Source organism: Falco rusticolus, chromosome 15, assembly GCF_015220075.1.
Source record: "Falco rusticolus isolate bFalRus1 chromosome 15, bFalRus1.pri, whole genome shotgun sequence".
NCBI lineage: Eukaryota > Metazoa > Chordata > Aves > Falconiformes > Falconidae > Falco > Falco rusticolus.
Genome location: NC_051201.1, coordinates 15,068,516 through 15,093,968, shown reverse-complemented (window position 1 = coordinate 15,093,968; position 25,453 = coordinate 15,068,516). Strand labels below are relative to the sequence as shown.

At 37.5% G+C, this 25,453-nt stretch overlaps 1 protein-coding gene across 1 annotated transcript in view; it reads right to left on the bottom strand.

Moving 5' to 3' along the window:
- The window catches only part of LONP2 (lon peptidase 2, peroxisomal), a 43,212-nt gene that overhangs the window by 6,601 nt on the left and 11,158 nt on the right, over nt 1-25,453 (bottom strand). The window contains exons 8-12 of the mRNA XM_037409510.1: nt 21,766-21,907; nt 15,660-15,810; nt 15,012-15,138; nt 13,812-13,945; nt 4,579-4,721 (exon numbers count right to left, since the gene is read on the bottom strand). Of these exons, the coding sequence (XP_037265407.1) occupies nt 4,579-4,721; nt 13,812-13,945; nt 15,012-15,138; nt 15,660-15,810; nt 21,766-21,907 (697 nt within the window). The remainder of the gene's footprint in view (nt 1-4,578; nt 4,722-13,811; nt 13,946-15,011; nt 15,139-15,659; nt 15,811-21,765; nt 21,908-25,453) is intronic.

Below are 25,453 nucleotides of genomic sequence, written 5' to 3'. Positions count from 1 at the left end.
TGAAATACCCCAACACGGAAGCCTTCTCCTTTACACTTGACACAGTCTTGTGTTTTGGCAGCCTGTCGTGGTTTCAAACGTTTCAGCTGTAACAAACAAAAGTAACCACCCATACCCTCTCCCATCCCAAAGCAGCCATCACCAGGTTTGTTGGTTCAGGGTTTTTTGTTTTCTTTTCCTTTTTTTTTGGACTGGATGTTAGCATTGGCTCTAACTGTATCAATTCAAAACAGTTTACAGACTAATTCCACTGTTCGAGAGCACAGGGGCAGAAAAAAGCAAACATGACTAAAGGTCAAAAAATAAATGGTTCTAAAGATTCGTCATTTATCTCAGTATAAACACATTCCTCTATCCTTGGACTAGGTAGGGACCTCCTCCTTTCGTAAGGAAGCTGAGATCTGGTAAGGGAAACCAGGCGTGTAGTAAGTGTTAATCACCTTTCAACCATCATTCTTCCCACTAACTGGCAGACTAAGAGGCAGCAACTTCTGCTGTACCGCTAGAGACTGTGCGACCTCTGCTGCAGCCTCCTCACCTGAATGCCAACTGGTCCGTGTTGACAGGCATACGTACACCAAATGCCTGGCAGCTTTGATAACTGTCTTCAGAAAAGACCTCTGAAAAAAAAATCCCTAAAAATACACACAACACCCCACACAAGCATACAATACTTAGAGGAAAGCACGTTATGTTACATTAAACGTACCTATGAAGTGTTACAGTGAGCCCCACAAGACTCAATCGCTCCTGGCACCTCTGAGTAATTTCTTCTCACAAAAAGTCAGAGGAATTGAAATGGGAAAAAATCCTTACTTATACTTTTTAAACAACTTCAAATAAAAATGACTATTATGATCAGCTGATGACTGGTCATGTCTGTCAGATGATGGCAAAATAGGTCACTGACCTACATGAACAGTCCTTTGACAATTTCTCTAGGTGAGACCAACTCAGCTACAATTCAGCTGTAATCAGAGTAGATGAAATATTGTCAGAAACATTTTAGCTGCCTGGGCACTGCAAACTAAAGTCTTAAAATTTACTTCAGTCATCTATTTTAAAATATTCAAGCTTATTAAGATAAATAAGAAGAGACATCATCCGCAAGTCTGCAGTTTTGGAGCTACTTTGGAAGTCAGCGTTAACTGACAAAAAGCTATTAAGTCACTGATTCATAATGGGAAATGAGAACCAGTCCTAAGTTACTTGCTGGCCTCTAGCAGCTTTGCTGTCCTTCCACAGGTTCTGCCCACCTGACTGTACAAACCTTTTTTCTCGTCTACCCACCCGATGCATTCCCTAGCAAACCACTGCAGGCAAACTATGTAACAGCAGCTTCCTTTAAGGGAAGAGGATTTCCCAGAAACATCACCACAAGACTGATACTTCTTAGATAAAAATGCCTATCTAAACCTGTGCTTTGTACAGGTTTTGCTTCTAGAAGATACCCTCATTTGTTCCTTAGAATTGTGTGTCCCGTGGAATAGAGCTATTCTTTTATGGCATCTGCATTTTCATTTCCTACAACAGGTAATTTCACTGACCTGCAGCTTCCGTCACTTCAACTCCACTTACATTATGAGGACACAGACTAATTCTGACGGGCCTTCCTGTGGTGCCAATAATGTTTTACACTTTAAACTAATGTCAAGATTATTCTTCCAAAGCATTGCTATGTGATTTATTCCCACATTTGTTCTGTAGGGTGATACATACGATTATTTTTCTTTGCAATAAATGAATTAATCCCGCAAGTATGGGCTGAATATTCTGCCATGCCTTTCTGCTGGGAGACCTCTGCAGAAAATATACAGGCAACACACTGAAAAGCTGAAAGCTGAATCACTTATTTTTAGGCATTCCCTGAAGGACAACAGATCAATTAAGTCACGTCATGTTTTCAGGTCTGTTTGCTCAGTCTCATCCAAGTACTGATCTGGTGGCTGCCTCCCCTGTATCTTTATTTCAGCTAATCATAAACAGCAAATGCAGGTCAGAGGTAAAGCTTTAAAGGCCAGATACAGAAAGGAAGAGACACACACTGAAGACTACAAAACACTAGAAAACCAGGAAAAAACACCAGCAGCCAATCTGAGATGACTGGCATTGAGGCAGGAGCCGCAATCTTCATTTGAAAGAATCTTGGGTGCACTTGAGAAAATTTAAAGGAATAATAGGTTACTTGGGAAAATTCATTAAAGCAGGAGTTACGCGACTATCTGAGCAACTGACATGGAAAAAATCATAAAGTGTGTACTGAAAAATATTGACTCGTTAATAAATACAGCAAATAGTACATGAAAATAAATCCTGAGCTGCTCCAGGAATTGATGCTGTGGGGATTCATCACTAGTTCTATTTATGCACTACTTAATTTGCCTGCTAAATATGGGAACATTTAAAAAACCTTTGAGACACAGGTCAAAAGCTTCAGTCAGTCTTATTTCAGCTTATACAGGCCAGCAGACCCAGGAAATACTTATATGCATATTCATGGCAACTGTTCATGCCAAACCACCCCCAACCCACCACTCATGTTATTCGTATATTTGGAACTGAGAACCACACTTTAAAAATTTTACTTGCGCTACTTACTCCTGTCAAAAAAGGACAAAATAGCAGAAATTATTTGCCAACACAGCCACGCTACCAAACCTGAACGAATAATCAACTCCAGAAAAAGTTCAAAACTAGGCAGAACATCTAAGGATAGTTACATATTAGCATATTTCTTGGCCTACAATCTAATTTCTAAGAAGTATGACCAAAATTCATATTTACTTGAATTAAATCTACTCGTGACTGGGAACTAGCAGTACATTGCAAGTGACCAGAACTTTTGTACAAATTAAAAAAAATTCAGTTTATTTTTTAGCACCTTTATGAAACTAACAAAGACTGTAGAAATCAGAGTACTGGCTTGATTATTAAGTTCAATTTACCACAATGGCTTTATGTGCATCTGCAGTTCAAGCACTAAAAAGCCAAAGGATCCTGCAGCAGTCTAGCTCCAAAGACCAGATGTCTGAAGTATATAACATACTTCGAAATGAAAATTCTGAAAAAAACCCACATGCTATTTTCCAGTAATTGTTTCTAAAAGTCACGTAGTGAGAAAAAGATAGGACAGACGGGGAAAAATTTCCATAGGAGTATTACAAATGATCTGATGGCTACAGTCATTCCAAATCACGCTGAAGTGCATCCACACTACCTTCTTACTTAAAATGGCCTTGAACTGTCTCGTGTGATTTTATTATTGGGTATAGTGGCTTCTGAGGGTTGAAAATAAAGAAGGCAAGTTGCTTACAATAAAGCAATTTGCCTAAAGAGCAATCTCTTCTAATTTCCAAAAGCAAAAAGAAATAAGTCAGAACACAAATGACCAACGTGAAAAAACTCAGCCAAGTGAGCCACCAGGTCTTCCTTGCTTCCCATTCCCCCCGGCTTCCACTGGACCACCATAATCCTCTAACACAGTCAACAGTGCTGTCACCTTTCAGTTTGTTTTCTCATTTCTGTCTCTTTATTAAGAATCTCTTCCATGATACAATCTTCATAAGCAAAAAACTCTGTTCAGGTCTAAAAACTGACTAATTTCTTAACAATCGCTCATTTTCTCCTGCTTCCCCTGCATATTTCATCCTCAAAATCCCACCGGAGTCTTGTTCTCTCATCTAGGAGAGAAGTATTGCCACAAGAAAGTTCTTAAAAGTTTGAATTCTGCCTCATCTGGTAGTTGTCCCTTGATTTCTATTTTCTCCATAACTTACTGGTTTACTGATCTCTTCTCCAGGATGGATAAAGACAGAAGAATTTAGCATTCCATCAACAACTGGCTTCCTGTCACAGTGCAATATATACTACTTATGCTCAATCGGTTCACCTGAAGTAAAGCAGAGAGTAACTGCAGTGTAAATGCTGAAAAGAGAATCCCAAACTAACAAACTACTTCAATTGATGGCATTTTCACAGGATGTAGCAAAATACAGATGGGGGCAAGACAGAATTCTGGAATATGCCTGCTGAGGAACAGAGCTGGTACCAGGAAGCTGGAGGTACCCGAGTGATCATAAAACATTTTTAATAGCTACGCGTCACATTAATCTAAAGAATGTCTGAGAACTTCTGGTGCAAACTGAAGTGGTTTTAATACCCCAAAAACGCTGACTGGCTTTAAGGAGGTATGCGGGACAGTCCTTAAAGAGCTCCTCAGAGACAGGATTCCTGGGTTCTACTTTTGGCTTCTTTCCCAAGACCACCAAACATCCCCCAAACAAAAGCAAAGTTGTTATAAACGGAAAAAACCACCACCACATTCTTAAGCACTGCTGCAGGCATCTCTGCTAAGAGAAAGTCATGCCATTATGTTATTTATGTACCCTGAATTAAAACAAAACAAAACCTTTTTTAGGTGAAAAAAACCCCACTTGGTGGAACACAAAGAAACAGTTCCATTACTAAAACATTTTTTAAAAAGCTAATATTGTATAAACTCAATCAATAGCAATAAAAGAGGCAGCTAGTCAAACCAGACAGAAACAGGAGTCAAGCAGAAACAAATGAGGATGTTACCTCCGTATCATACATGGGTGGCCCCAGGATATCTTTTAAAGCATGGAAATCAATTAAAATCGGCATTTCAGGTGGCAGAGCCAGGTCAGCTGTGTCACTGATGGATTCTGGTTTTGCGTCTTCCGTGACATGCTCTTTGCAATCTAAGAGAAGAAAAACTAATTTAGGATTTGTAGCAGTCTTTCTTCACACAGGAATTAAAAAAAACTTGTGACGAGAAAAATAAACAACTCAGAAATTCTGTTCATGAAAGTGGGCTTAAACCATCTTTCATAAAAATCTTGCCAAATTAAAGATGGCATCAAATTCAATTATTAAGCCTAAACACGTTCCAGCTGTTCAGCAAAGATAACATTAAATCTAGAGCACTGACAGAGATGCAACTCTCTTGTTTAAATGCATTTGAAACTAGGTCAAATAGCAAAACACGTTAAGTGCATTTAGGCCTTTGCACTTTTCATCAGATTTGTGCATAAAAATAGTATTTGTAGGAGATGATCACATTTAATGTAGCATAATACAGACTCTGGAGCCGAATGTGGCAATCCTGCTGTTCTTTTTATGCACATTTACAACCGTGCTCTCTGTGGTCTCTGTCTGCAAGGATTTAAACGCGTAACTTCTGACACTAGTAAGTTCTGTCAAATGGCCAGATTTACACATCGCTTTGCCACATGCCTGTGTGACTTACCGCCAGCCTGCGTTACTTTCAGTAACATCTCACTCCACAGTATCCAACACTTACTGCCTGTAACTGCCTCTCTCCACACCCTGGTGCTCAGCGCCAGCTGACCAGGCACAGAAGCTGCTACACAGAGATCGCAGAGAAACCAGCTCCAGTGGGGGAGCCCTGGCGTGCTGCCTCCTTCCAGGCTGTCAGGTGGAACCACCACCCCAGCGCAGCACAGCCCACCCGGACGCAGCCTGCGCAGCACATACTCCGACCTTACCTGTCCTACTTGGAGTTTCGCTTCATGACTACTGTGGCTTTACTCCAGCACAGAACGGTTTGGGTTGGAAGGGACCTCTGAAGATTATCTAGTCCAAACCCCCCACGCAGGCAGGGACATCTTTCACTAGATAGGGTAGCTTAATTCACAGAACTGACGTCCCTTGCTTGTTCAACAGCCAGTTCAGAACACAGCGTCCACAGTCTTTGCGCGGGGGGAGAACCTCAGACAATTTTGGTGTAACATATTTATCTGCAATTTCAGCGTAACATCTTCATCTATGGTTTTTGTTTTGAAATACTGCACTCACACACAGGGCTCTGCTCTTTTCTTTGTTGGGTGAGGTATTTCTAAGGTGCCTTGATCAATAACAACTAAAAAAAAATAATCCTCAAAGATCAAATTATTAGGCATTTTCAGAAATACCTACAGGTGTAACATACCCTTCAGGAAGGGCCACAAAACCCAGTTAGCCTGACACATTTGAATGCAATATACTTAAGTATCATCAAGAAGGGATGACATAATTAAAGCAATAAGTTATGGATTCAAAAGTGTGCTCCTTCCTTCCTCCATTTGTAGTATGATTGTATTTCTTACTTATACAATTGTTTCCTTTGCAGAATTTCCTTAAAACTTCTGTTTCCTCTACAAATGTGTTTCCTATACAAAAGTGAACTGTAATAGGGATCATATAAATATCAAAGCCTCAAAATTGTTTTAAACCAGACTACACAGCCGGTTGTTTGCACGAATAAGCTCAAGAACTGAAACATCATTTGTATTAGGCCTACACTGCACATCTACTTAAGCAACTGTATGCAGAAGGAAAATGTAAGCAGGGAATCATTTCCCCACAGAATTTGATCCAGATGCATAAGGCTCATTACCATTTTGTCAAATGCCCTAAGCAACATTTTAGTGAAACATATATCAGAGAAATGAAAAATACTTGAACAATCCAGATGTTTCTAAGGTTCCATGGCAGTTTTATGGCAGTGCCTCCCTGCCCTGAGGCTGCCATTAAGAAAACCATTGCACACATGCATGTAGTGAAGGTATTTCTTCTCACCCCAAAAACACAAGCCTAAGATACATTTAAAGCAATAGTCTACATTACCCAGGAATGTATCCTGAGCTTCAAGACTTATGCACCACTTTTTGGGAAATTACCTGCTGTTGCTTCCTTTCTTTGAATTCTTCTTTATTTTTGAGGAAAAAAACCCCTGTCTTCCTTTGCCTATTGATGCATACACAATAAATGAAGCTCCAGGAATTTAAACAGTTATAGAAAAAACACAAATCACTGATCTAATCTATTTAATATAACAGAGGTGTTCTGTGCTGCAGAATCCTCAGAATGGATGCAAAGAGAACGTCTCCTTTCACAACACACAAACTATCCTTTTGTTAATCCTGATATACAAAAGGCTTTTTACAGTTCATTTTGTTGCACTGCAATTCTCACTAATGCCTTCATACAGTATCAAGGAAAACATTCTACATCACGATTACCATAATAACATCAACTCAGCTTTCATTCAGGACTCAAATCTAATAGTTACTATCCAACAACCACTAATCTGTCCATTGTACAACTCATTGCTCCATGCATAAACCCCATTCCTTTACTGTAAACACTGCCTTAGTCGGATGGCCCTCCTGTTGTTCCAGCATGTCTCTATATTTTTGTTGAGCTACTATTTCTGTACATAATAAATTCAAATACTAGCAAGTCTAGAAAATGTCACCCTGCATGCTATTCTTGCAACTCAGACTGCAATTTCAATGCAATGGATCTTCAAAACTTGTGTAATTTGATATGACAATTCTTATTTTAAAACAAAACTGAGTTTAAAAATAACCGGGTTTGTTCTGTACCAAGATTGTACTACCTAACACACACAATTCTCCATTTCTGCTTGCTCTTATTTCATCTAGCTCTACATACACAGCTGAAGGAGACAGACTCTCGTAAACAAATCAGTAGGCAATTTTTGAGGCCACCTGCCCTATTAAAAGAACCAGAAACTCTTTCTTTGAGTTTATATAACCTAATGAGTCGCCCCCATTTTATAATCTGTAACAACAACAAACTCCAGGCTTTTTCTAAAAATATTAACCTAAATCCCGACATTATCTATTTTTCTATAAAAGCATACAGTGATGTTCCAAAATATAATTACAAACATGAACTTTTTCTTTGAAGGAAAAAGCCATCATCTTTCGTCACCTTTATAAGAAGTGCTGACCACGGAGAATCTATAAAGACGCAAGTAATTAAGATTTCCATTAATGATGACAAATACGTGTTTCCTACCTATTTCAGAACAGCCATAAACCACAGTACAAGTTAAATGACACATTCACGTTACCAGAAACAGAACTTTTTGTTAGAACAACAGCTGGATCATCTTACATTTTGAGTTCAGTTGCAGAAATAAGCTACGAAGTCAAAGTGCCCTTAACAGAGCTCCACACTGCACTGGAGGAACCACCTGCAATTTATTATTACACTACTGCTTAAACAAAAGCAGCATGGTAATGAGTTGTTTTGACATTTAAAAATTGGAAAACAATAACAAAAAAAACCAAGCAACATCCCCCCCGCCCCAAACACCCCTCCATAAAAACAAAAACAAAATTCAAAAAAGGATGAACCAACAAAAAAAAGATTGTGTTTGCAAATTTTTCAGAGCAGAATCTGCAGCTACTCAGCAAAGATCACGACAATGTTCCTCAAGAATCTGCCTTAGCAAATGCCCAAAACAAAATCTTGCATGTAAATACTGGATTTGTAAGAAAATGGACTCCTAAGAAAACATACTGATAATGAAATGCTACATATAATTCCGGATTTAATCTAAAAAGGAATTCCATAGCAGAAAGACGAAGATTCAAGAATTTAAGACTGCTACTTTCTTCTAGAGGTATTATGGAAATGAGTGAATAAAAAAGCCTAAAACTTTCTCAACACGTAGCAATTTCTCAGCTCCTCACAAACCAAACTTAAACACTAGTAATACATAAGTCTTAGAGATTTCTAGCCATACTTACTGGCCAAGATAGAAGAATATAATAGAAACCTCAATTTTTTACACAGCTTTTAACATAACATATCCTCTTTTGCCAAATTGCTATGAAGAGGTATATGAAAGAGCATAAGCATGGAAGAAGAGGCTTCAAGTGTGCAGGCAATTAAAGGGAACATAACGTGTTCTCTTTTCTCACCTGATTTACTAGCAGATGCTTCAGCACACAACAGACCAACCTAGAATTCTTTTAACCCCTCCAAACTAGCAAACTCACTCTGCAAAACTACATTGAGGTAGGAAAGGATGGGATTGCCCTTGTGGACAAGAGTCCGCATTCAAAGCCAGGCATAACATGAAACTACCTCTTAAAAGCAACTTTCCATCGTTCAACTTAAATTTTATGCACTAGGTACTTGGGAAGTGTTACTTTCAGAAGAGTTCCTTTCCAAAAGAAAAAACTTCCTGGGACCTCAATTCTACTAAACACTTGTATACTTAAATTTAATGCTATGCCTATTTTCCCCCCCCAGGATCAGAAAATTTCTCTTCTCACAAAATAATTCCGTTCCAACACTTCTGATCTAGAATAACAATGTGTATTTGAAGAACTTCAATTTCAGGTTTTCATGCAAGAATATTTAGATAAATTAACATGATAAAAAATAAGTTTGCATATAAACCCAACTCTTCATAACATTTATGTCTCTTTGGCCTAAAAGAGCAAAGACATTCCAAACAATTTTTAGAAAGAACCGCATATTACTGTCTGCAGAGCTGATAAGTGTACTAATGCTGGCACAGCTGAGCTCAAACTTGAGTGCCTACAGTCATACCACCGTGGGATTTATTCTGATCAGATTTCATCAGCTCATTTCCCAGTGCTATGGGAGATCCCGTGCTGCTGGAAGTGCTGAGTTTTAGCTATAACATAGAACAGGTCACTTTTTGCATGAGTAGTGACGTTGGCCTAGCTATTAAAGCCCTTATACATACTAAAAAAAAGCACACACACACTCCCCCCCAGTCATGCATAATAAAAGTTTTGTGAATAAAATGCATTAAGCCCAGGTTGGGGGAGGGAGAATAGGGTCTACATGTTTCAGTTCACGTTGACCATTTCAGTCAAACTTGCATTTAAACTCAAACCCAAGGGTTGTTTCCATCCACAAGGAGTAGAACAAACTGTACTGTATTACTGGGTTATGGGAATATTTAAATACTTCCAAAGCCTTGGCTTCAACATGGATAGAATCCTCATTTAATCACTTTTAGTTATTACATAGTACCTGTCCTAAACCTCCTTTCAAGTCTGAATTAGACAAATCATTTTTCACTCTGGGTTTCAACTGCTGTATCATGATAGGATGTGCACAGTTGCTGCATTGTATTCTCAAGGCAGTTGCACTAAAATAGAAGGAGATTTTCACATATTTTTGTGACTCCTAGAATTTCTTCTAGTGTCAAAGACTAGATTAATGTCTCATAAATCTTAGATATTGTTTCAGTAAAATATCAGATAGTGTTACTGTACAGGAGGATGACTCCCTGGAGAGGTCTGAAAAATTACTCCATTTGTTTTTGCTGAAGTTCACTCTACAAATTCAATGACTGACGCAAACTAAAACACTCCTCCACTTGCCAACTTCATCATAAAGCTCTGGAGTCAAAGCAGCGAGCAAGGCAATACAAAGCTGCCACTGTATTTCAGTCATGCATTTTTGGAAAGTGCTAAACACGGCTTGACAGCATATCTCCTAGCATCGGTTGTGCTGTGGCAGGTATCCTCAATTTTTAGAGCCTACTGTCAAACAGTGCAAAAAAGTCTGATGCTTACAAAGCCTTGAAAACAGATGCTCCTCTGAGTTAAAAATCTGATTTACTCAACATAACGATGGAAATTTTGTGGTTCTACCACCTAATGGCTTTCAACTTTTATTACAAACCCACAAGCCAGAAGGCACTCAGCTGAATAAACACAATACGCACCATGTCACTATTCTGATACGCTACAAATCATACAAATTGTGCTTTAGCAAGTCAGAATCTGCAAAGCAAGCTTGTAACTTGCTCTCTCTTATTCACAAGTCATGACATATGAATGTACTAAATGTAGTCTCAATCCCACACTAGTAACTGACAAATGTGTAAAGCAAAAATGAATTATAGGTCTTCTTATACAGATAAAGGAAAAAAAATAATCAAGAAATAATTCTAAATGAAACTATTAAGAGACAACTTGATTAACTATTCTTCCAGAGTCATTCATTATATGAAATAAAAATTAATCATCACTACTCACAACTGCACAAATGTCCAGTAATCAACAGAAAAAAAAAATATTTCCAAAGATATAAATATAGGCTACATCCCGTTATTTGCGTCAACTTCCAAGAGTCTGGGGATATTTCTGTGTTTTGTTTTAAATACTTGGTTGTTTCCAACAGACTGAATGAAAACTAAACAAAATATTTTTTAAAAGGGTGCTGCTCTCATACATTCCCAACAAGTGACAATACTCTGCTAAAAATACAGCAGGGTATAAGCGCATTATTAGTACAAAATAAAACACACTTTGCAGACTGCACAATTCTACACATGCCTTCATACTACTGAAGTTTAACTATAGAACCACCTGTGCCTTGGACTCCTATTAATACAGCTTTTTCTTATGCACAGTTTCAATTCCAGAAGTACAAAGGCAACTCTTCATAGCTCATTTCTTCTGGACTTACTCCAAATTGTGTGTCAAGCTAAAATGCTAGCATTTTGCCCTCTTTTAAAGCACTTAGCTTGCTGTTTTCACTTAGCTTTGGTAAAATGCAAGTCCAGCACTAATTTTAACAGTGTATAATTTTAACAGTGTAAATATCTAAGTTGCAAGTCCAGTGCTAATTTTAACAATGTAAATACCTCCCTCACTGGATTGCGATGTCTAATACAGTTCCTTTTTGTTCTTTGCTTTAATGGCAAAACGTTTTCTTCTTATAGTATTGGTAGTTGTGCTCTGAACCTACTTTTTATTTCTTTTATGAGAAGGCCTGAAGAGCAGAACGACACACTTTATTCAGCAATCACATTAGACCTTTAAAGCACATTTTAGATACACTACCCTTCAGTGCAGAGAAATATTTTAAAAATATGACTTGTCAAAACTACTATCAAAAAAAGTGACAGTAGCAAAGGCTTCTGATACTGCTTGATGCTAATAAGCCTGGCCACCACAGCCCAAAGGCTCAGGGTTCTGGTTCAAGAGCAAGTTAAGGTATCACAGAAACGTTGACAAACTCAGTGTTCGACTTCAGAAAAAATACATCCAGCACAGAAGAGAGAAGGTAGACAAGACACACATGATATAAATGGAAAGCATTAATAAATACATCTTTAAAGCTCTTCCTTTTAATGTAGATGGGACAACTCAAACTGCACAGTCATTCCCACGTGCACAGCCACTGCTACTGTGACAGTTCACTTTCCTTAAGCCAAACTTAAAGAAAGTTCATTTTCTAAGAAAATCCACTTAAGAGAACACTGATTTGTAGACCAAATTCAATCTGCTGATATTACAGCTTCCACAGGCATTATGATCTTAGAAAACTCTGCAAGGTGAAAGATGATTTAATTTTCAGATGGGAAATAGTGAGTTAGGGAAAAAAAGCAAGGTAAAGTTGAAAGACCATCAATAAACAGGTTTCCAGAGACAAATTACACAAGTTTTTGCTATGGGTAAAACTCTTCTTCATTTACTCTTCTAATTAGTACCACTGTTTGTATAAATACTGGTTTTATTTCCTCCCCCAGGATTTACTCTCTGAAAGGAGGAGGGGCACTGTTCAGGCTTGTACACGGCTTTATTTTAAAGGAACAGGTAATAAGTCTCCTTACTTGTCCTCTAAACCAGTCCAGAACTATTCTAGTTCTATACAGATGTTAAAACGTAAAGGTTTTTTCCACATTGGCCAAGTTGTGCAGTCTTTCACAATATCAAACCAACAGGGGTCCGTTTAGCATTTTAAGTTTGTGAGTATTCTGGAGCAAAAGCAAGCAGCCATTCTGCAGGTGTTGCTTTCTGGTGTCCTCTGGCACAGTTGTTCTCTGACAGACTGGCAGCGTTTCTTGTCAGAAAGTGTCACCTGGACTCATTGCAGTCTTTAAAAAACAAACAAAACACCCAACACCCTGCTTGCTGGATTTTACTGAGACTAAGGACTACCCACATTTTAGAAGTTCAACTTCGGGTTCAGATTCTGTCCTTTCCCATTTCTCATCTACCTTGCACTGAGGGCTCCTGCAGCATCTAGTGCTGCAACGAGCACTCTGAAGCCTCCAACAGAAAGCCGCTGCGTACAGCGAGATCCTGCATCAGCAACTGGCTGGAATAAAAGCACAGTTGCCTATGCTTTGCATGGTATGTTTCAGCAAACTCATCACGGATGTTCATTTTTATTAAAGAGAACATTAATTGGGGGATGAAAAAGGGAGCAGTCACCAGCTGCAAGTTGCACATGAACTGGGTTATGGGCCTGACATCTTACTTCCCTCCTTCTATTTCAAGACTAGCAAGATGTCTGCGTTTACTGGTGAAGAAGTTACCTGAGCACTTTTGCTGTTTGAGAATTTTATGTTTAGGTTTCATTCTGTCTGCTGGATAACTGGGAATGATTGTCATTATTGTCTGTATACATGGGAAAGAAGAACAGACTTACTGAAGTTGACAAGTTACCAAAGCTCCAAGAGGCTTAGAATAAGTGCAGTCTTAAAAGGCACATAAAAAGAACCCCTAAACCTTTCTAATTTAAAGCTCTTAAAGCAGACATTTATTTTAGAGTACAACAAAATTACTAGATTGAGTTCTGAGCTGGTAGAGCATGCATAGCACAGTTAAAGAATCTTTTAAAATACAATAACTAAAGCCATGCTTAGTCTTTCATTAAAGGAAAAGAAGTGAAAGATTTGCATAAAAAAGCCTAGGAAGACATAGAAACATACACAAATCATAACTGCATACGTAAGATATGAAACAGATCCATTGCACTTCTCAAGTACCAGCCCGGTAGGCTGAAATTACTTATGTCCCAAGCCATAATTCAGCATGACTTGAAGCATGCATAATAAGAATGTTACTCTATTTGCAAAGCTTTTAAAAACAGCCCTTAAAGATGCATAAAAAGGGAGAAAAAGTTGATAAATCAGCTTCCTAGAGACTATATTAGAATTTTCCTTTGTGATAAAACATGCAAAAGATACACACCTTCTCCTTCACCCACTTCAGCACGATCTGGCTTTGTTTCTTTGTGCTGTCCTTCTGCCACTTTCACTGCCACGGCTCTGCAAATAGCTCCCAGCTTCCGATCCAGAGAACGGACTCCTGCCTCCCTAGTGTATCTAGCAGAGAGACAATTATTTTACTGGTGAACATTCTTTCTAAGAGAGGTTTCTTTTAAATAATCACACTTTTGTTTTTAAATACATCCAAATAAAATGATATTTGAAAGGCAGTGAGAGCCTGGACTACTCGAATAAACCGGAAAAAAAAAAAATGTCATGTGCTTTATCAAAATAATTGTGGTTTGCTGATAAAATTGTAAAGACACACAAACAACCAAGTGGAAAGAAGACATGATTAACACCTGGTGTCAAACCTTACTGAAATGCTAAACAATGCTCTAACAGCACTGAGCTCTTCACAGATGCATAAAAATTATAAGGAAGAACTATTTTAAAACTCAAAATCGAGTTCACTGAAAGTTGAGGAACTGCCTGAAAAGAGTATTTTCTTTTAGTTTACAAATTAAAAAGAAACACCAGACAATAACACTCACTAAATGCCAAAATGCTGTTCCTGGTCATAAAATACTTCAATTCACTGAACAGCAATACACTTTTTCCATTGAAAATGAGCTAGTTTCAAGTCCAAAAGATGTTGTGATCAATATCTTTGCTCTCACATCCAACAAAAAAGTAGCTCTAATTAACACAAGCTATTTAACACACACCCCATTTAATTTTTTTAACCCAATTCCAGTTTGTAGACAAACGTGGTCTATCAAAATGCTAATTTCCATTTTTTGTATGAAAATGACAGAAAAGAAACGTCATTTTTTACAATAAAGGTTGTCTGCTGCCACCATAGCTTGGCACACTGAACACGGCAGCAATACTAGCTTCAAGTGTTTCCGTTTATTCATAGCGCCTTGCCAATTGTGTCAGCAGAACTGACGGTGAGCCACACGCAGAGCCGGAGCAAGGAATTCTCTAGAGAAGGAAGGATGATTTAGTTTAGACAGCAGAGCCAGACAGAGCTCAGGAAAGAGCAATTCCATAAATTAGCAGTTGTTGAAATTCTGAAGCTATTGAGGCCAACAGATCTTAGGTTATCACTTTATAAATGATTTACTAGTTACCAGAAAAAATAGTTATTAAAACTTAAAGCAGTGAATAACAGATTTACCTGGTAATTATGTCCAAAGTGGTTACTTGTGGAATCTGTATTTGCTGTGGAGTCAGGCCATGTTGTTCAAGCTGTTTAGGAATCAAGTGCCTATGTGCAATTTCAATTTTTTCTTCTTGTGTGTATCCTTCAAAGGAAAAAGCGTATGTTTACTCATCTTTTTCCTTATACGCTACGATACAATCAAATTTCTTACCATTTTTAATCCTACCTGATTGAATTTAACAAAAAAAAAAAAGCCAGCTATAATTTAAAAGGCTGTTGGTATGAGAATTTGTGGTTATTCATAACTTCATGAGATCAAGAGGAACAGAATTCTAGTCTTTCAGAGATCTCTTTCTTTATTGGACTCTGTTACAAAGATGCATCAGCCAACAGCCAGTTAGAATACAAACACATCAATTAGTGAAAATTACACAATGTACCTCCATATACCTGGAACTGAATTTTCTGAAGTGCAATGCTAAATTTCATTCTCATGGCAGAGGCCATAGTGGAGGCATCTTGACAATGTTTTAACGATTCTGGCTGTTCAGTCTAGTTTCCCGGCAGGCTTACCCTAAAGAACTGCTTTTCATTTCAGGAAAAACACCCCAACACTGTTTAAGGCCTTGCAATAGCCATTTAATGAAAACACTGTAGTGTTACCTGGAACTTGAATAATTTCCATTCTGTCCAGCAGAGCAGGTGGGATGGTAGCTGTTGTATTGGCCGTAGCTATAAAAAGGACTTGGGACAGATCAAAGGCTACATTTAAGTAGTGATCAGTGAAACTGTGATTTTGTTCTGGATCCAAGACCTTCAACAAGAAAGAACACAAAATTGATGCAGTTGCTCAATTAGAAGTAAATAAAATATGCACATTTTTATTATATTTATTTGGATCTGTCAAATCTGACTTTACATTCATAAAATGAGTTACGAATATTAATAAAGCCTGACCTTGAATATCCTGCCTTGTTCCAATTACTCTGTAACTACATTCCACACCCCATGAAGAGAAAAAAAAGAAAAAAAAAGTCATTCCCCCATTAGTTCTTTTTACCCTTTTCTAAAGACGGCTGCAGCATTTCTCCAGTCATCAAGTACCTCCTGTAAGCTAACTCCACGACCTTTCGCAGATGGCAGAGTGGCCCTTTCAAGGACTCTCAGCACCCTCGGAAAAGCAGTCCATGCGGTCCCATGGACTTGTATAATTCTCTCAAGTAATCCCTAACTCCAACCCTCACCTGCTGCTGGTAGCTCCTCCTGCTCTAAGCACACCAACCTGAGAGATCTCACCGTGAAGACCAAGGGGAAGAACATAGATTATCACAGCCTTATCTGCCCCACTCATTCAGCTTTCTCCAGCTGTTTACTACTAACCTAATCGTAGCTCTTCTTACTACCCATGACATCCCATGCAAGTCTTGACTCTAGGGGAGCCCTGGCTTTCCCAACACAATCTTTGCATTTTTGTTTTTTCCCCAAATTTTGCAATTAAAAAATGGAGACAAAATTAAACAAGCACTGAAGAACGACACCACAGTCTGACCAAACTAAAAAATTTACTGCACAGAGTAGAACTATGGCTTAAATAACAGCATTGTCTTCCTATTGCTTTCAGTACTATTTATGTGTGCTAATGTAACAGGCGCATATATTTAAGCTATTACTTGAATAAGCTGTTTTTCTGCATTAGGTCATAAATAATCTATGTGGATCGCAAGTGTACTAAGGTGCTGTCTTGTGGGGTTTTTTTAACAGTACTGAAAATTGGAAGTTCATTGTACATGGCAATCTACACTTTGCTTCTACATCACCACCCGTGAACCACCTCCATTCCACCCCACCTTGACGTACGGCCACACTTTTCCTTCCCAAATGATGAATTACCTATGCTACACCGGCATGGAAAATTCTCACGTTACAAATAATGGGACCTATGCATCTCCTGAGAAATAGCGCCCTGCTGTCAAAATAATTCATCTTCCTACACCCAAATGAATGCACCCCTTGTCTTAGCAGCTTGAACTATAGCCAAGAACAGTGCTGATAATTCTAAAAAATGGAATTTGGGCACTTCTTAGTTGGTTATGAAAGAAACTATTCTGAATTTTCACTACTCTTAAATTCTGTTCAGTCTTTGAAAAGTTAAAAATCTTTAGAACAGAAGTTTTATGATCACAACAAACCAGCAAAATACTTTTTTTCACAGAATGCCAGAAACAGTGCTGAACTTTTTAAAAAATGAACAATTTCTGATTTATTTTGAAGTACTCCACAGATTTGAGACTACTATTTGGAAGTGTATTGCAGCTGTAATAAAACAAAAGTTATACGTTCCCCTTAATAGTGAAATCTTAAAACGTACTGAAGCATATGCCTAAATTCTAAAACTACAGTTGGAACTCGGTGAATGCCATTGTTCATTGGCTATAAGCTATTCAAAGCTTCACTGCTTACCCTCTCCAGCAAGCAGCTGCTATCATTTACTCCATTCTTTACCGAGGAAGGCAAAGGCCTTGAAGTATCCTGACTAGCCAAGTACACTGATGCATAATTCAATCAGTTATAGATGTTTCTTACCTCCACTAATCCTACAAACTAGCCCTAAAATGTAAGGGGACTCAACAACAGGCAGTGTATCCAGCATAGCATCTACAAACTGTCTTCAAAGAAACCAGATCTACAGGAAATATTAGTCTCCCATTCAAAGCCCACTCTTGCAAAACTGATTTAAACAGCAAATCCTAACCCAATTTACCCTTCTTTTTTTCAACACTGGTAACACAGTATTTCCCATCTACTAGCTGAAGCACTTGCAACTACTTCCAAAGATGCTGAAAAACAATGTATTCTCTCAGACCAAGTTGTCGCATTTATCTTAAGTGCATGTTTTTCTCTCCTTCTAGTCTGCAAGTTAAGAATCCCACTACGTGGTAAACTGATGTTTACAATATTATTTACAAAGATATATAAAATACTGATGCCATACTCATGCGCAAACAATGAGCATGTATCCAACAGAGGTAAAGGAAACTAGTCAAACCCAACATAGATTATATCTAAAAAAGTGAATTATCTGAGATACAAGGGCTACAGTTTCTCTGGACTAATAATTCTTTGTCGTGGTAACAATTTCTTAGAATAAGACATAAACCAGTATCATGCCTATATGCATTTTCCAAAGCAAACAGAGCTACTCTTCAGCTAGGTATCCGTGCTAAAGGTCAAGTTCAAAAGTTTTCAAAGATACTCAACTAATACAAAATTATCAAGTACAAAAAGAACATTCAGTGAACAAAACAACGTGGTTAATTTACGGCCAACAGCTCACAGGCATACAAAGGCTTCTCTGTACCAGCTTTTTATTACCACAAAATCCAGAATAAGTTCCATTAACATTTAATTGCCTGTCTATGCTCCTGGTCTAATTTCCCTGCATACAAATACTCACTATCAGGCACTTGGATCCATTTCTGTTTTCTTCTGTTTTAAACAGAGGTCATCTAAATTTAGACTAAAATATTCCCGTGTTGATGAACAGTAACTGGAAATAGGAAGACATTCTGTTTTGCTTAAGCAACAACTCTGCAGAAGCACTAGAACTAAACACATATCTGGCAATTATAAAACATCAAGCTTTGCTTCCAAGCTTACAGGGCATAGCAATTTTCTTCTTGAATATATTCCATGGTAGACAGTCAGTGAGAATTTAACACACCTACACATTAAGGAAAAAAGGATGTGTCTTTTATGTTTAATGACGGCACTTACCAAACAAGCAGCAACAGGCTGAAAAACAAACGTGCCATTTAGGTGACCACTTACTATTGTTTGCTCTCCAACATAATAGCCACCTTTGCTCATTCCAGATGGACTTTCCAACAAGGTAAACCACAAAAAGCAGATGAAAATTAAGCTGTTATGTCCAGGCATGACTTGTCCATTAGAAGAGGTAAAGCACCTGCTTCAGGATGTTTAGACAGCAGTAGAGAGGTATACAGATCTCACATGGGAGCAGCCCAGACATGGTTAATAGGGCAATTACTTCTCCAGATGCAACTAATGGTCAATTAGCAATGACTTACATGAAGACTGCTGCCCCAGCAGACAGTTGGAAGCTAACCTGACCAGTCTCAGCTGGAAAAACCCATGGCAGGAGCCGAGTGGAATATCACTGAGAATGTGGTTTTAAAATGAGGAAAACAGAAACATCCCAAAGCAGCAGCAAAGCATAAAAAATTCAAACACAAATAACTAAAAAATAAATTAATTTCATTTACCATCACACACTTGACATGACAGAACAGAAATGCTAATTCTCTATTGCAAAACAAGGTATGAAAAATAAATTAAAAGAAGAGGCAAAAGTTGAATAAATTAACACTATTAATGTACAGATCTGGATTCATGATTGGAACACTTCCAAAAAAGGTTATGATCTTTTCAAGAAATGCCAAATAATTGCTTCATTACTAATTTTGACTGCCTGGCAAATAAGTGTCAGCTAGCTAACAAAATTTCATTCTCAGGTATTTTTTTCATCCATGCATTGACAAGATGTAGGCCAACTTAGTTCAATATCTAAAGGAGAAATGACAGAAGAAATAGCAATCTTGGAAACAGAGCTCATTACCATTAACAGCAAAGAGTAAATAAAATCCTGTAAGTGAAAAGTACCAAGGAAATGTGTTTGAATACTTGTGACACTCCCCTACTTTTTCTTCTGGCACTTAGAAACTTCTCATGCACCCTAGAAATGTGTACTACACACTTGAGAAACACACAGGTAAAGGACCATAACTATAATTTTTAAAACTTAGAAAGGTGAAGCCATGGCATCTTCCATTATTTAAATTATTAGTAGTTCACATTAACATGCAAAGATCAAAACAGAGCTCTCAAACCATTGCCTGTTCATACACTGATTTTCAAAGAACTAGTTGGCCTTGTCAAAACAGTAATTTTACACTCTCTAGCAGGAACAAAATAATGACATTTGTAGAAAGTCAATTGACATTTCATTTGCAGAAAGTCATACAGCATAGAGATGAGCTCATGACACCTTAAGTAGCATTTTTCATATTCAGATCACTGTATTAAGCACTGTCAGTCAAAAAGAGCCATTAGAATGACACTAAGTAAATATCACCAGAACCACTTTCATCCCACCTACAACTACCCAGCTACAGAAGTTACCACACCTTAAGCCTGACAACTGAGATGCTTCTAGGATTATGCCCTAAATCATTTCAGTGAAAGTGAGCCAGGCTAGCTCAAAAAATTTGGACAAATATTTTTTATTAACCCAACTACTTTTGACTGAAACAGGTAAGGAACAATCACAGAAGTAGTTCAGCTGAAACAGTGATAGGATGGTAGCCCCTACAGCCAGAGCAAACATAGGAGATGTAGAGAGTGTAAAATACAGCAGTATAAGGAAATTCTAAGCGTGCATAACACCAAAACCATTAAGCATGCTAGTGCTACATCTGCTCCGGACTACCTCAATTGTTTCAGCCTAATCCAGCCTTGCTGTGCCATTACGTTCCTTGTCCCCTCCTTCCCTCATCATCAATGCCAGCACAGGAAGATGTATACAGCCTTCTGCAGTAAGATGCCAGAGCAGGGAAATGCTCTTTGTCACTTCCCCCTACCTGAGGAGATGGGCTCCTTCCTCTCTTCAGCAAATGGCTAGAAAAAAAACGCTGAATATGCAAATCAGTGGAATGAGGAATCGTACTGGGATATCATCATGTGTCATACTCCAGAGAAAAAAAGGGTTCTGGCAACTCATCACTGCTCCCTGCTACAGACTCCTCTAACAGATGAAGCCTGCAAGGCCTAGGTCTCAATTCATCTTCTTCACAATCGCTCAAGTTTTAGCCTCCTGAAATCCCAACAACTAACCTAATAAATAACATCTCAACAGTTGATGGATTTACAAAATATTCCAACAGTATCTTGTTCACCAAAGTCCTTACTTGTGTCTCCCAGATTTTACTTGTGTCTTTAAGCAAGTCAGCTTTAACACCTCTAAATTCTCTGTGATAAAATAACTGCACCACATGCTTCAAAATTGGATTCATTTCTATCTTGGTCTGAGTCCCAGAATTTCAGAAAAAACACACTTAACAACTGACTCCCATGGAAAGCAAACACTCACCACATCATAATCAGTCAAGAAATGGGGATCTGTGACTTAAATTAAAAACTTAAGTTCAGAGAATTACAATACTAATTGAAGAAATGCTGCTAAAAGTACATGCAGCTATTCCATATTACATGCTAGGTAAAACGCTCAGCTCCAACATAAGCTTGTACCATCAAAAGCTTAAAAAATATACCCAAATTGTTCCAAGAAAGAAAGGGAAACCTTGGAAAAGTCCAGCTACCGTCTGGCTCTCTAAAGCTCTTTCTTATAACTAACAGCATTTGGTCATTAAAAAAAATCAACGTCTTGAAATTCCCCAAACAAGTATTAGGGCTTGAACAGTCTTTAAATATAGAAAACACTTAGCAAAAATACATCCTTGTGTTTAAGTGCCGATCACTTTGGTTAAATATATCTTACTTGGCATACTATAAAGGCATTTGTATTGTGCACAACTGACAGAAATCCGCCGTCAAAACATAGTAGCTAGTACTTAAATAAAAAAAGCTGACACTGTCAGGCTATCATTTGTCCAGTGAAGCTTCGTATCTATTCCAGTATTTTAATTATTTTTTATTACAAAAGAAAGAATGCTTGTAATTTAACACCACTTACCTCAAGCAAGGCTGCTGCGGGATCCCCCTGCAAGCTCTTCCCCAGTTTATCAACCTCATCTAACAGGAATACTGGATTGTTAACCCCAACAGTCTTCAGTCCATTGATTATACGGCCAGGCATACTGCCAACATAGGTGCGCCTGTGAAAAACAAATGTATATGGGGAGAGAGGGGCCAGACACGTAACAGAAGTAGAAACATAAAAAATAAAGGAAAACATAAGAGTAAGCAGCTTTGTAACTGTTCTTGCTTTTTTGCAAATCTAGTTGATAAAAATATGGAATATGCATCTGAACTAATACAAGCAATTATCAGCAGATGAAAATTCCAGTTCCATGGTGCACGAGTTGGTCTGGAAAGATAAAACATACGCATTAAAGTTTATCTAAATTTTATGGTTTGCAGGCATTTTACATGATCCAGTACAAGCATCCTTGTACTGTATGAACAAGCAGAAGCAGATTTGTGAATCTCATTAACAGTAACATTTTAATAAGGATGATACTGGGGTTTTGTCATCACAAAAGAGTTCACACAGCATGTTACAAATTAGGATAAAATTCCAAATATGCTGAATTGTCGATGTTCCCAGATATACATCATACATTAATTAATACAAAAAGTAATTGTATTTACTATGACACTTCAACATGAAACGAAAAACTAGAACAGTGCAACAGAACAAGGAAGTTATGAGTCTGAATTTATTCAACAAAGGTAGAAAAAACTTTTCTACACAATGCAAAAGCAACTACATTTTACATGCATATTTATTCTTTCTTTGCTGCATTTATTACAGCCTTTTTTGCTTGTGCCTAACTAAACAAGATAATATAATTAAGAGTGTGAAATGCTGGTCACTCACTCAAGAAGACAGAGGCACATAAAGTGCTGAATTACAGTACCTACCTCATGACCCTCACAAAGCAGATATGCAGAACAGGCCTGCTTTGCCATATGATCTGTTTTAATACAATCCAAAATAAGCAGGATGACATTTAAAAAGACAAAACCAAACATGCCACGGGAGTAATTTCAAAAGATGCTAGAGAAGACTTTAAATATAAAAAAACACAACAAAACAACTCAAACCACACAGCAATAGTGTTAGTTCCACGTAACGTTTAAACACTGAAGGAAAAAAAAATGCAGTTACTGTATTTAATTCTAGATCTAGGCAAAATTAAAAGCTTTTAAGATCTTCTAAATAGCCAGAATTGCAACAGAATTTCAGTTTGCCTATCACTTCTTTCATAAGACAGTTGCTAATGACTGGTGCAGCCAGCATGCAATAGTTTATCACCTCACTGCTTTTGTGTAGTCTTACTCTGCAGCGAGTGGATTCCTCTCCACTGAGGCTTGCACTATATAACATTTATTACAGATCAAGAACCTGCATGGGAGAACTATTATAATAGCATGCCACTTCACTCTCCATCTGCACACTGTCGACCTTGCCAAAAGAATGAGAGGATTCTATTAAATGCAATCAGAAAACTACAAGACCGAAGAATTGAAGTTCACAGAAGTGAACCTTCTACTGGTGCAACCAAATTAATCATTGTAGCAATCTGGTGGTTGCTTTTGGTTTTTTTGTTGTTACTTTTTTTGTTTTGGGTTTTGTTTGTTGGTGGTGGCTCTGTTGCTGTTTTGGTTTGGGTTTTTTTTAATTTATTTTGGTTTTGTTTTTTAACAAAAGCTGCTAACTGCACAAGTAAATAATTTTATATGCTTCAGAGAAAATGCAGCCTGACTTTTTCAATATTCTATTTATGCCAGTAATAGGATAACATAATTAGGTAAACATTACACATTCTTTCTTGCTTGGTACATCATTCTCATGCACATGCTTAAAGAAAGTACACTTTCTTAATGAATGTTTGTGTTTTTATATACATAAACTTCTATCTGAATGCTACAAAATTTTGACATATCTATGTTCCATCTAGTTTTAAGAAACAGCTTTGGTTTATAAAAAAAAAATGAAGGTAAACTGGGTTTCTTTAGTCAAGGGAAAGCAGTGTGAATAATCATTCTTTCTCTCCCCGCACCATCCAATTGCACAGGTCAAAAGATAGTAAGTGTTAGGTACCAAAAGGTTTTCTGAATAATAAATTTGTTTGTTTATACCCATGCACACACATATACCACTTTTAAAAACTTTCTAGGGAGTTTTTCCAAATAGAAGCACTTAAAAAAACCCACCACAAAACAGGAAGAGATTCTTCTTTCCTGAGATTAAAAAAAGCTGTTATTAATAGATTGAAATACTTCCCCCGCAACAAACAACCCTGAAAATAGACTTCAAGTCACAGTCATTTTAGATTCAAGTAGATTTGGGTATTTAATGACATATTTACACATGTGGAAGATTCTCACAGGTACAGGATCTTCCAGTAAGACTTAAGTGTTGTACACAAGTTTCTTGACATTTTAAAATAAACCATACAGTAGGTAGGCTGAAGGACAGTGTATCAAGATCTGTGGTGAAGAAAAAGCAGAAAAAAGCAAATACTCAAGATAACTTACAACAAGTCAAGTGAGATCAATACCTTGGAGAAATACAACTTTGAAAGTATAAAAATTAAGCAGCTTTTAAAGCAAGCAATAAGAAAAACACTCTAGCAGTGACAGAAAATCATTAAAATTTTTTTATGCACCCTGTCCAAAGTAAGCCTTGGGTCATGAGCTACCGTATAAAACACTTAAATAGAAACCACAGTCCAAATGAAATGGATCCAGTGTTATGAAAAGGATTAAATGGTTCCCTATACAGCCCAGGAGTTCTTCAGGAAACTCAAAGGTCAAAAACAAAGGAACTATTGTTGAAAATATGGAGCAGTTCCACAAAATCCACAGAATGAGGGTTAACAGATGAGAAAGGCGGACAGTGGCTAGAAACATTCTGCTCTTCCTTTTACTACCTGACAATTGACTGTTCTCAGTCTTCCCCTCTTGTACTGTCTTCTCATTTGTATGTTCAATCATTGCTAGACTTGGCAAATCTAAACAGCTAAGCCTAATATAAATGTTTAATTACTGCACTAAATTGCAAATAAAAGCATGCTTAAATTTATTTAAGTAATTTGATCAGGTATCATAAAACAGAAACTCCGAGTATAAATTTTAGGATAACAAATACTTAGGTATCTATTCACTCTTCCCACGTGTAACAGTCTAAATCTCCAATACATCTTCATTTATTAGAGACAGGTCAATACCTATTTTATTACACTATTACTCAAAGACTCAAGATCTCCAAGGCAAGTAAAGAATGCTAATGCAAATATCATATGTGGGATGACAAAGAACACTAGCATAGTATTATACCTTCAATATACCAACATAGGTAGCCTGTTTTAATTTCTAAATGGTTATTATGGAACGCATCTCAACATGAGCTTTCGGTAAGACACACCCTGCAGATATTTACATATAAAACCACCAGAACATATTAAAATTACAAGCAGATATGGCCATTTATCTGTCTGGACATCAACCTTTGCCTTGTAACTGGTGAAACTGAATGCTGTTTGTGAACAGTAGCCACCGAACGTGATGTTATTAACTTTCATTATTTTAGCTAGAGCTGAAAGGAGGAAAACCAATATTCTTCATTAGCATTTTTGATGACATGATGAGGCTTTGCTCATTTTTTGATGCACTGTTTCTCTCTGTGCATTAAA